Source organism: Solanum stenotomum, chromosome 1 (genome assembly GCF_019186545.1).
Source record: "Solanum stenotomum isolate F172 chromosome 1, ASM1918654v1, whole genome shotgun sequence".
NCBI classification, from domain to species: Eukaryota; Viridiplantae; Streptophyta; class Magnoliopsida; order Solanales; family Solanaceae; genus Solanum; species Solanum stenotomum.
Window position 1 is genome coordinate 23,468,934 of NC_064282.1, and position 12,619 is coordinate 23,481,552.

Consider the following 12,619-nt stretch of genomic DNA (forward strand, 5'->3'; position numbering starts at 1 on the left):
TTTTTTTTTTTTAATTTTTTTTATTTTGATGACAAGGAAAACCCGCAGCCACTACCATTTGGGTGCACACAGGGTAAAACCCCTGCTCCTATGCAATAGCTCGTAAACCACATAGGAGAGGTAACCCGCACTAGGCAAGCCCGGTGCGACGAGCTCGACCCAAAAGGGAAACCCCTTGCTTTCGCTGACAAGGGGTTTCGAACTTGAGACCTCCAACATGGAAGTCCCAAGCCCAAACCACTGGGCCACCCCGAAGGGTTATATATATATATATATATATAATCATTATTGCATTAAAATACTTGCAAAGCAAAACACATATTTCATGTGAATTCAAGAATATTTTCTCTATTAGCGACTTGAAATTTTAGATGAGCATATCCATATATTTTCTAGCGGAAATCGTTCATAAGCTTACTACAATAACATAACTCAAAATGAGTGTGAATTCTGAAATTTCGTCATTTCTTCTAATCTAACAAGGGTTTATGGAAAGAATAAAAGCGGGCCGATTTAGGAGCTTGGAATGAAGTTTCCTGAGCCAAGAAAAACACAAGGAGCGAGATGATTGCTGATTTAAAGGAATCAACCCTAACATCTTCCTACTTCTCTTAGATTTGTAATACATATGTATTATGTTGTTCCTGTGCTATTCCATGAGCCAAGTTGTATAATAATAGGAATTTAATGAAAGCAAGGATGGATTAAAGATGTAACTGAATTTTCCTTGATTTACATTCGATGGGTCTTGTATTATTTTATTCAATCTTGTGCTTAATTTGTGTAATTGAGTGGCCACCCATTGCAATTACAACAGCAACAACATACCAGTGAAATTCCACAAAATGAGGTCTTGTGAGGGAGGGTAGAGTGTATGCAGACCTTACCCCTGACCCGTGGAGGTAGAGAGCTTGTTCCCGAAAGACCCTCGGCTCAAGTGAAGCAAATCAAAGTAGTAATGAAAAGGAAAAATAACAATGAATAAAACATGGCAACTAATAGGAAAGCAAGTGCATAGCATACAAGCAAGGAACACTAACATCAACAAAATGGTGTGGTCACCTAAAGATGCATATGGTGACAAATAACAAAAGCTAGAAACTTCATGAATAAAGCTAATACTACGACATAGACAAAGTTTTAGACAACCACCAAGCCTAATCCTGTCAATAAGAAAGACAATGCTTAACTACCTAATAATCTTCTACCCTAATACGCAACCTCCAAACCCCCTATCTAAGGTCATGTCTTTGGTAAGTTGAAGTTGCATCATGTCTTGTCTAATCACCTCTTTCCAATACTTCTTCAACCTACCTCTACCTCTCCTCTTCACCTATCGCAATTGACTGCAATTAATATAGTGAAATTGAAAAAAAGAGTACAGGGTTGGACACATTGAATAGTGTAGGATCAAAATAACTAGATCATTAGTTGGATTGATTTTTGAATTACCAAAGGAATATACCAATTTACCCTACATAGCCATGAATTGGGCTTCAAACAGGCGCATCCTAATAAGCTCCATTCTCATAGGAATATAGTAAATAGGCTTGTAGGAATTCAAAAGATGCATGCACATAAATTATTGTCCAAGGTTAATAACTAGTACATTTAAGTGGAGCATAAGAGGTTTAACAAATTGAACAGAATGCTTGGGCAAATCTAAATCCATGATCTTGAAAGCTTTCTTAGTTAGATATTAATTTATTTTGCAGATCGTCAAGTCATACCTTTTCCGGTCTTGAATAATACTAAACTGCAGAAGCATTTTTTTTTTCTTTTCTTTTTTTCTTACAAATTAACTAGTATTAAATTCTGCAGAAGCTTATAAAAACATTAGGAAAATAAAAGAAGGGATCAAAAAAAGAGCTTGAAGGGCACACATTCAAGTACCTCCAGACAAGACTTAATCCAGTGACTTGATACAAAAGTAGTCGCAGCACCAGCTTTCTCGGAACGCAACATACCATGACACTCGACAGTGAAATGCACATTTGTATCATTCTGATCTTTGACCACCACTCCTCCCCCTTGATTAACCCACTCAACAATTTCAGCTCTCTGGACAGATTATGAAAACATTAATATCAAATTAGTACATAACTTATAACATATAATAGGAGCTGGAAAGATGATGAGAAGGTTAAAGGAGAAACCTAGACGCTGTACAAGTCAAATGGCGATAAATCTATACATTTCTAGAGGATGAACCATTCAACAATATACAGAATAAGCACCGCTGGACAAAGTAGGAATTCTACTCCTTATATGAGAACCAAAATAAACTAGAAGCGCTAAATTAGGGAGGTAAAGGTGGCAAATTCCACGAGGCCTGTTCATTGTTTTTATACAAGTTACAAGCTAAAAGACACTTCTAAATACATCGACATCCAGAAGATTGTGTTTCTTACTACTACTCCCTCCGTCCCATTTTATATGTCATCCCTTTCTATAAATAGTTGAACCACAATACTTGTCATTTTATATAATTTATGCATAAATTACCATATTTTGCCTATCATAACCTTGATAGAGTAGTTAATTAATCTTGAAAATGTATTCATCATTTATTATAAAGTTGACTTAAGAAAACATTAAATAAGGATAGAAGGGTAAAGTTACATCATTTCGTAATGCAAGTGCAAAGTAAAAAAGTGACATATAAAATGGGACGGAGGGAGTATAATATAAAGGACCAACGGTGTCAAGCTCCCAGACAATCTTTAGACTTTAATAGCCTATATGGAATTGTAATTTTCGGTCCTTACTAACTAGCCTTTTCTTCAGATAATCTTTAGAATTTTAGATGAAGAACACAAGGAACCGTTTGCTCTCATTTTCTTCAAGGCCTTAACAAAATACCAAATAAAGTGAATCACTTGTGTTAGGGAATGAACTTCAAATGAGCTTGCAGTTTGTGCTCCTGCATAGTGACATCCACAAATCTAGCTAATAATTTTGAGAAATCAGAAAATCAAGGGTAACTTGGGTGGATCCATAGATATGTTCTCTATGTGAAACAGGAAGAGAAAGCATATAAGTTACAGAAAACTCAGCTACACTATGTAAATCTGAGAAAACCCACCCGATCAGCAGGAAATGAAGCTGAAAAGCAAAATTGCCTTCCCTCGAACACGCTAGATGGCTTTCTACCATTAACAGCACAACTGGATTCATTCGGTATCTTGAGCTCTTCTTTGCCATTAGAAGCATAGGGCTGATGTTGAACCCCGTTCTCTCCCAAAGAAGTTCCAACGTCATTCATATTTTCTAGTTCTTTGTTTTCGTATGATGGCATTGCACATCTAGAATCCTTGCTTCTCCATGCTTGTTCATCAGAAGACATAGGATGCACATAGGATTTTCCTTGTCTTTTCATAGTCGTCGTGATTGCAGCTCCGTTACTACAGTGCATAGGATCTAGAATCCAAAATACAGAAAGTGGGAAATAAGTTTGTGAAGAAGGTACAGCATGTAACATTTAGATGAGCTTATGTCTTTTTCTTAAAATAAGGTATTAGATGAAAGTAGGGCATTAGTGTTGTACAAATAGCTTCTTGCAACTAGTACAATGTAAAATACCTCATAAACTGAAAAATTGAAATGGTTATCAGACCTTTCGGAAGAAGTAAATCATAAGCAATATGCTTCCTTAGAACAGGAACTTCTTTATTCTCACGATCACAATCCTCCAGCCATCCTGATTTTACCACATGAATTACACCCAAAGCCGCAAGATTTCTTAATTCTTTGATCTCACTACAAGATTATAATTTTTCATCAATAAGTGAGAGTAAAGAGTTTAATTGTGCAACAGTTACAACAGAATATACTTGCAAGGAGTTGCACACAGAATGATAAATATATCTGCCATGGATATTCATAAGATGCACACACAAATTATCTTTTTTTGAAAATTGGCAAATTTATACACATACAATTTATCTTAGGTGATAAGACCCTTATATCAAAACAAATAGAAGTATAGACCAACTGACAATAAGGCATCCAATGATTAACATCATTATACACACTAGACTTTCTTTTTTATTTTTCAGTCAATCCCTTAATGTATGTGATCTACTCTTTTTTTTTTGATGAAGTGATCTACTTTCTATAAGGTATAATGTCAGGTAAACCTGTTTACTTGTCTAAGGCTCAAAACCGATGATCAGTAGGTCAAAAGTCAGCAGTAGATCTGAATGGAACAAGAAATTTTCCTTCTATTTAGTCACATAGTAAAAAAAAAAAAAAAAAACTTAGTTTGGTCAGATAAGAGCACTCGGATAGAAATTTGATACAGTTATAGCCAAGTGCCATGAAGAGTATGATTCTGTTGAAAGTTAGAGAATATGTGTTTGGATTCAAACATGCCTAGATTCATTGAAGTTGTACGGAAAATGTTAAAGAATGTCCTTTTGAAAAGGTAGGTAATTTTAGAGAAAAAAACAGAAAGGATGTGCTTTAAAAGCTGTACACTATTTACAGAAGCAAAAGCATGTCCTTTCTAATCTAAACTTCTAGTCCTCGAGGGCTTCAAGCATCTGTAAGTCTGAATCAATATCATTTACATGTTCCAATCTACACCATGAGCAAAACAAAACTACACATTTAGAACTTATCTTAATGATAGAATCAGCAAAGTCATCAAAACATCTTGTATTCCTTTATATCCAAATAGTCCACCAAATGCATGCCAGTATGGTGTTCCACCCACCTATGCTTGTTCTTTCCAAGTCCAATTCTGTTTCACAACTCAGTTGTTGATGCAAACCAATAACATTCATAAAGAACTGCCACAGTTGGGATGTAATTTGGCAGAGCAAAAACAAGTGACAAATGTTCAGGCTGTTTCCCACATAGGAAGCATTTACTGCATAGGACCAGCCCCCTCTTTAGTGAATTCTCGTGTGCAAGACAAGCTTCTTTGCTCATGATCCAAGTGAAACAGACTACCTTTAGAGAAGCTTTACTATTTCAGATTTTCTTCCAAGGCGTTTGTAGGTTCACTTCTCTTGTGAGATCTCTGTAGCAAGAGGACACTGAACAAATCTTTGTTGTTGGGCAGCCATCTTATGCTAGCTTCCGAGTTGGTCAGATGCTGAAATGTGCTTATATGATGGAAAAAGTCAGAAGCCCTGTTGACCTCCCAGACATTGAGATTCCTTCTGAAGTTGACGTTCAAAGTCCAATTCTCTCTGTTTCCTGCCAAAGAAGCTCAACTATTTGCTGCCAGTAAAACCAAATCTGGAAACAAGTCCTTCATAGGCTCATTTTCAATCCACTTATCCTTCTGAAGGAATCTTCTCCCCAGAATATTCTATAGATACGCTAGGATATTCAATATTATTTACAAAAAAATTACTTCCCTATTAGTCATAGAGACAGATTACCTACCATATAATACGTAGCTTAGCGCTCCTATATAAGATGCCCCTCTTGTATATTTTTAATCAAATAAGTCAACAAGGCAATCAACGTCACTCACTTCTTTGGATCAGTGCCCTCTTCTGCAGCAACCGATGCTGCCTCTCTTCTTTCAGAGACTAATGCTCTACACTCATCTCTAGCTATCAAAGCCACACCTCTCTTCTTCCCATAACAGGTTCCACTCCTTTTTTTTCAAACAATCAAAAGCTTTTCCTCTCTTTAGAGCTACCGTTCAAGTGACAATGTACATCCTTCTTCCCATTGTTCTGCTAGCAGTTTTTCCACAGAGATTCCAGCAGCAAATTGTTATGTTCTCAATATAAATGCACTCAAGTTCATATTCCCGCTTTAAGTTAGAGGGAGTGTGTTGTATGTTAGAGAATATGCTTCTGGATTCAAACACGCCTAGATTCATTGAACTTGTAAGGAAAATATTATCGAATATTTTATAGGTTACCTAGGATATTTTGAATTTGATTATTATAATTACTTCCTGGTTATGCATAAAGAATGGTTACCTATCGTATGGTGCATAGCTCCGAGGCTCCTAAATAGAAGCCCCTCTTGTTAATAGTTATAATCATCAAAGTCAATGAAAAAGTATTAAGACCTTCTTTATTCTCTTATATCAAATTCAAAGCTAAATACTGAAACACAAGCTGCATAATGTTCAAATCAATCTATTTTAGATCCCGAGGTTCTAATCACATATTAAGGTCATTTGCTAAAACATTTCCATGCATTACATGGTCCACTGGCCATCCATCTATTCACCACTTTAAGAAAGTATTTAAGGTGTGCATTCATAAAACGATTGTAAACATACTAAAACTTACTTCTCTGATGGATTTCCAGCTATTATGTGTGTCAACTTTTCACTGAAAGACATGTAACGAGAACCACCACCTTTTCGGACTAGGTTGACAAGTTTTCGCATTTCAGATGCATTAAAACCAACGATTAGGATTCTGCAATCTGCCAAATAAAGATCATTGTCATCTGTTTCAGAGTCATCGGCAACAACACCATCACAACCATTATTTTCCTGCTCTGTAGTTGCTCCACTTTTCTCGCCCTTTGTAGAGACAGGAGCACTGTAATCACTCTTTGGGTACTCAGCAGGTGAGTTCTCCGGCTCCTTTGTAAACACTGGAACATATGAAGATGTAGCAGACATATTTTGCGAGAGGGTAGCTTCCAGATCTGAATCAGCCACTCGACTGCAGAAAAAAGGTTCTGCATTCGATGCCGTAGCCAAGGAGGACAACCCTTGTAGGTTTCTGATGCCCTTTTCCAGACTATGCTGATTTGTCATTCTAACGGTGCTCAAAGTATTTGAACCAGCCTGAACAGGATACGACTCCTCATTAAGACATGCTATTCTCCCAAAAAAGATGGAAAAAGGTTAGAAGCTGCACCACAAAAATTTAAACTTCAGATGGAACTGGAAAATGCAGCCTCCCCCCCGAAAAAATTACCTCGTCTTGCAACAGATTGTTCAAACCACCTTTTGGTAACAGTGTGTATGCAACCCCATCTTTTGGCAACCTTGAATTTGTCACCTTCTGGAACTTATTAACTGTCAAGGAAACGAACTATAATAATACTTGAGCAAATACCAAATGGTCAAAGAATGTGTGACTTCTAAGTGCATAAAATCATACAGATGTACATGACAAGAGGAAGCAACATAGTGTAAAACTGAAAGTTAATCTTTGACTGAAGAGCTTGAACAATTCAGACTTAAGCCTATTACAGAGAGAAGTTGGATCATAGGACTACAACATCTCGCCAAGATGCTAGAACAACTTCCTAATTGTCACAAAATCTGAGATAAAGCTGATGCGGTGTGACATTGACACTACATTTGCTCTGTCTTCCTATGTCTGACATTTCTTAGACCCAGAATGACACTACCATGAGCACTTTAACATGAGAGAGTCTGTATTTCACTGTAAGCTAAGTAATAAAACCTGACATACATAGAAATTGTTCTCTTATTAGGGTACAACCTCACATGTATGTTTTATTGGCTTCTCTTAATCTTTAGATTTATAAGTTCATATATTGGCTTACTGAGCTTAGCTATACATGCACAAGTAACAAGCACTTTTCTATACACACGCACCATCTTAACTATGTCTTATCATTATCTTTCTGCAGATTGCAAGGTTCTCTTTGTGTTGTTTTCTATCCTGATCCTTAGTTTGGTAAAATATACTAAGTAGATATATCTACAAACAAATTTCTTTTGCAGAAGGATTACAAAAAGGATATATCACAAATTAAATGTGAGCACTTTCTGGTCAGCTCAGGAGAGTATTTTCCGCCATTTTGCAAGATAATCTTTTCCATATCCTTTCTCTCATCTGAGATATAAAAACAAGTGCATCAGAGAAAGATGCATTATCAAAGAGTTCGAATTATTATGAGATCTAGGCTGTGAACCTGCAGGAACTCTGGTGACAGAAATTGTCAACCCAGAAAAAGGAAGGATTTTGAATGACTCCTGAGGAACAAGACGGTGTTCTTTCCAGCACTGATGAAGCCAATTAATAGTGACAATTGGTTTCTTTAGAATGTTGTAAGCCCACTGCACATGAGAAAAAAGTAAAGGCAGTCGGAAAAGGGAATGAGTGATAGTTAGCAATACCACTAAGTATTATTTTGACTTCCTTTTTTTCCTTTGTGGGGAGGGGGTCAATGTGGCCCTGGGGACTTGTTTTAAACTTCCAATTAAAAGAGGAGAAGGAGAATCAAACAATAAAGACCTTATACTTTGCAGCCAAAACATTCTTCACAATAACAAAGCTCACATCTAATGATGCTTTTGTCTGCAGGACTCCTCCCATTGCAATCACCAACTTTCCAATTTCAACCTACAAATATATACAATTACATGTGGCTGAAAATCATATATAATAATGAGCTCCAGCTAAAACCAGTGCTACGACTATACAGAAAATTTATGGTAACCCACCTGTTATAATTCAGTACTAAAAAGATATTTTCAGGAGTATCCAGTGAGCCTTTAGCTTAAAGACAAAAGCACCAATGCAAAGATATGGTCATATAGGAGAATGGCGCGAAATGAAGTGTATGTCAGTATATTAAGCAAGCAAAAACAGCAGCTCTTTAAGTTTCAGTGAGGACATAAATAATTGCACTATGTCACTCACAAATAAAGCACGAACACTGTTAACCCTGTGTCACTCACAAATAAAGCACGAACACTGTTAACCCAGTATTCTCACAAGTATTTATATATCTTCCAGAGGGATCACAGATGAAAGCTACATAGAAACTACTATTAATCTTAATGTATAAATTATAAGTATGCAAATGTTTTCAGTGGAAGTAAATGGAACCTGTACTTCAAGTCAGGTGAGAGATTTACATGCTATATATAATTGCTAGTTTATCCTTAAGATATTGTCTACGTCCTTATTCATTTACATTCCACAGAAGAAGAATCATTTGGATTTCAGATAGAGATGCTTACCTTTTCATCCATCTCAAAACCAGATGCCAGGATTTTGACCCCATCCATTGCAAGGCAACAAGTAAACCCCAGCTGGGGTAGTGGCCTCTGTTCTTTGGCACAGGAAAGTACGCACTGAGGACCTTGTGACCAAAAATGGATATCACTATCAGCATAACAGTTGAATTAGAAAAATGAGACCAGTATCCATATTGTTAACCCAAAAGTAGATACTAACTGGTTAAACTTTCTCGACAGGATAAAAAAGGACATCCTCAGTTCAACATATGTAAAGTACAAGCAGCGAATATCAATTCTATATTTAAGTTAATTCCAGAGTACTGCATGTGAGACATTGACATGTTTGGAAGCATTTAGATAATGGCTGCACTGGGCATCTTTTTTCGTAATTTTATTTTTGCTATGGCTCAAAAATTATAATCGATCTAGTAAAAATTATATTTTAGATGAAGAACAGACTGGAATAAATGCCTTAATAGTTCTGACACTTGGCTTAGCTAAATTCTATATTACAAAGTAAATAATACTTTGTTGTTCATACACTTGGATTAGCAAAAATCTATCTTACGAAGTTAACTACCTTGTTTAATAGGAGTCTCAATCACGATCATGAATAAGGAAGTCACTATAAGAGAGCAGAATATGATTTGAACTTGTAAAATCATGACTCAACATAAACTTTACCCGGAAAAATCAGCTTTATACTACTATGCAAGATTTTTACCCAAAAAGCAGTGTTGTTAGCGTCGTTTATTTGCCTCTCATACTGTTCTTAGAGAAGCCTAAGAAATTTACTCAACTAAAGAAGCAGGAATAGAAACACAAAACAATAAATTAAATATAGGGGAAAAACTCTATATTTTTTTGGATGCCAAGGGAAACCCGCAACCGCTACCATTTGGGTACTCATAGGGTAAAACCGTCACTCCTATGCAATAGCTCGCAAACCACACAAGAGAGATAACCTGCACCAGCCAAGCCCGGTGCAACGAGCTCGACCCAGAAGGAAAACCCCTTGCTTTCGCTGGCAAGGGGTTCCGAACTTGAGACTTCCAACATGGAAGTCCCAAGCCCAAACCACTGGACCACCCCGAAGAGTATTTCGGGAAAAAACTATATATAGTAGCATTTAAGCAAGCAATGGTGTATTTTAGAAAATAAACATCAAACAGAAGGGGAAAAAATCACCTCTTGAACCTTCTGATTTGAGGTTTATGTTATGCTGAAAGGGGAAGATAGTTATAATTGTGATAACTTTAGTATTCAGGACATTTAACAAACAACAAGAGGTAATTACTTCATTACCATGAAATTAGTTCACACTGATGTCACCATATAAAAAGATTACCACTTTGGAAATTGAACACAAGTTCAAATTAAACCCCAATAATTAAGGAACAAACTACCACACTACCAAAAATTAGGGCTCGCCAGAAATGAAGACACGGAAAAATCAACTAGATTAATATGAGAGGATCAAATTGGGACGAAAAAACTAAACAAAATTCCCATAATAAACCATCCCAATTATCTTCAATCTGAATCAATAGTCATAGTAACCCCCAAAAAACAATGGCAAGCAAGTAAAGTAGAGTGGAAACAACATTACCTATCAAGTTGCAGCCCTTAGCTTGAAGATCCCCAAACTTCTCCTGCGAAAACATAAAACTTCGAAATCATGACAGAACCAATGGAATTTATGAAGAGACACACACATGATTAGGAGACGGAGCAACAAAATTCAAACCAAAAATCCCTAAAATTTTAGTAATAACGAAATTAGCAAATAAAAGTTAACATCCTGCGGATAATACGTACATGCTGGGGAGAAGAAATGACATGATAATCAGTGGGAGCATTCCGTGAAGGATCGCAACAGAGTAAGACTTGAGCTCCGTTGAGCTTGAGCGCGTCGTGAAGCGCGTCGAATTGCTCCGGCGGGACGAGATTCCGCGACATGAAGACATTTGCTCCGTTGAAGACCTTCGTCGTCATCATTATCTTCTCTCCCTGCTTCAACTATACTTCCATTTTTTCAGGTGGGTAGAAACAGTGAGCTTTTTCTCCAGAATTTTCTGCAGATTGAGAAAAGAGCGGGAAATTCTTGATGAGTCGGGTAAATGGGCCTCCAGAAAATGGGCTTTTTTGGTAAACAGTATTGTTGGAGAGATCTTGATTTGGTCGGCCCAATTTGGTCTCCAGTTTTTTGTTGGGAAGTGTGCACATACCCAATTTGAAATTATGCTCTAGGATTAGAAACTTTTGCATGTTTATCTATGTTAAAATAAATTTAAATATACCGCATTTGAAGTTGGTCTTTTTAAAGTCTTACTTTAAATGAAGTTTCATATGGTTGAAGTCCATGCATTTTTATCTGAAATTCATGTACATATAATTGAAGTTCAATCATTTTTGCATGAACTTCAGTCATATGAAACTTCAGATACCAACATATTTAAAGTAGTTTTGAAGAGGATATGCATGCAATTTCTTTTTTCTAAAAACTAAGGTATGGGTTCATTAATGTGCCCCTATTTTTCTTTAATATGTATGTCATGATCGAATTATGAAAAACAATTTTTTTTTAAAAAAAGTTAAGTGGAATGGCCTGTTTTTTTGTTAGTGATCAAAGTATAGCCATTATTTATGCACTTAGAAAAGTAGGCATTTTTAATGTGGAAATCAAATTTAGACAAAATTACTTTGAGCTAATATACGAAAGAACTCCAGGAATGATTCATGAAGTTCAAATTTTTACTATCTAGATGTTTATTATAATTTCAACCTCTATTAATGATTCATGCATGGAGTTTAAATCCTTATCAATTCAAAATCTAGAAACAATATATGAAATTTAAACGTGTAAATGTTCCTCAAAATCTTTTCGTATTTTGTTTAGAATTTTGTTGATCAAATTTATATCACCCATTAGTAAAAGTTAGGTCAACACTAAGGACCAAAATTGACGGATAGGGTCACCTTTTTGTATCGACATTAAGCCGATGGACTGTATATCATTATTTATCAAAACCGATGGATAGGATCAATTTTATGTCCGAGGGTTTTTTAGTAATAACCATTAAAAAGTGATTAAACAATAAATAATCTTAAATTAATAAATTTAAAAATAATTATTTGTCAATTTCTACCAAAAGAAAAAGGAAGAAGTAGTTAGAAAAGAGAACAGAGAAAGAGAGAAGATCCAAAAGAGTAAAATGAAAGAGTAAGTAGGGACTTGTCTTTAATTTTTGTATTTTAAATAGGGGTGGCAAAATCAAATCCAACTCGTCTAATCCGACCCAATCCATTTAAGTTTGGGTTGGTTATTGACCCGTCGTTAGCTCAATTCATGTCAATCCTACCCATTTCAACCCATTGAAAATAGGTTAATATGTAACTCAAATATATTTTTGAAAAATCTTATCAAAATATTTTTAGAAAACTATTTTTTGATTTTACATGCTATATATAGTTATAATAAAGAAAAAAAATTATTAGATACTAAAAGTCAATAAAATAACAAATAAAGCTATAAAAACTTAGTAAAAATTGGACGAGTTGAGTTATGACCCGTTACTTAACCCATTTAACCAAACTCATTTTGGCCCAAATAAGTTTGAGTTGGCTTGAGTTTTGACTTGCTTATTGTCTTGACTCATTATGACTCACCTAAATTTAACTCACCCT

The 12,619-nt window shown here is 35.7% G+C and overlaps 1 protein-coding gene across 2 annotated transcripts in view; it reads right to left on the reverse strand.

Annotated features, from left to right (window-relative positions):
• LOC125877323 (uncharacterized) overlaps positions 1-11,041 on the reverse strand; it is a 14,171-nt gene extending 3,130 nt beyond the window's left edge. Inside the window, exons 1-11 of one of the 2 annotated variants that reach the window (XM_049558654.1) lie at positions 10,751-11,041; positions 10,542-10,584; positions 8,933-9,054; positions 8,202-8,309; positions 7,879-8,023; positions 7,708-7,799; positions 6,909-7,002; positions 6,267-6,807; positions 3,617-3,759; positions 3,086-3,420; positions 1,894-2,061 (exon numbers count right to left, since the gene is read on the reverse strand). In XM_049558654.1, the coding sequence (XP_049414611.1) occupies positions 1,894-2,061; positions 3,086-3,420; positions 3,617-3,759; positions 6,267-6,807; positions 6,909-7,002; positions 7,708-7,799; positions 7,879-8,023; positions 8,202-8,309; positions 8,933-9,054; positions 10,542-10,584; positions 10,751-10,930 (1,971 nt within the window). In that variant the 5' untranslated portion in view covers positions 10,931-11,041. The remainder of the gene's footprint in view (positions 1-1,893; positions 2,062-3,085; positions 3,421-3,616; positions 3,760-6,266; positions 6,808-6,908; positions 7,003-7,707; positions 7,800-7,878; positions 8,024-8,201; positions 8,310-8,932; positions 9,055-10,541; positions 10,585-10,750) is intronic. The other variant, XM_049558658.1, reaches the window with a different exon arrangement.
• Positions 11,042-12,619: the final 1,578 nt, after the last annotated feature.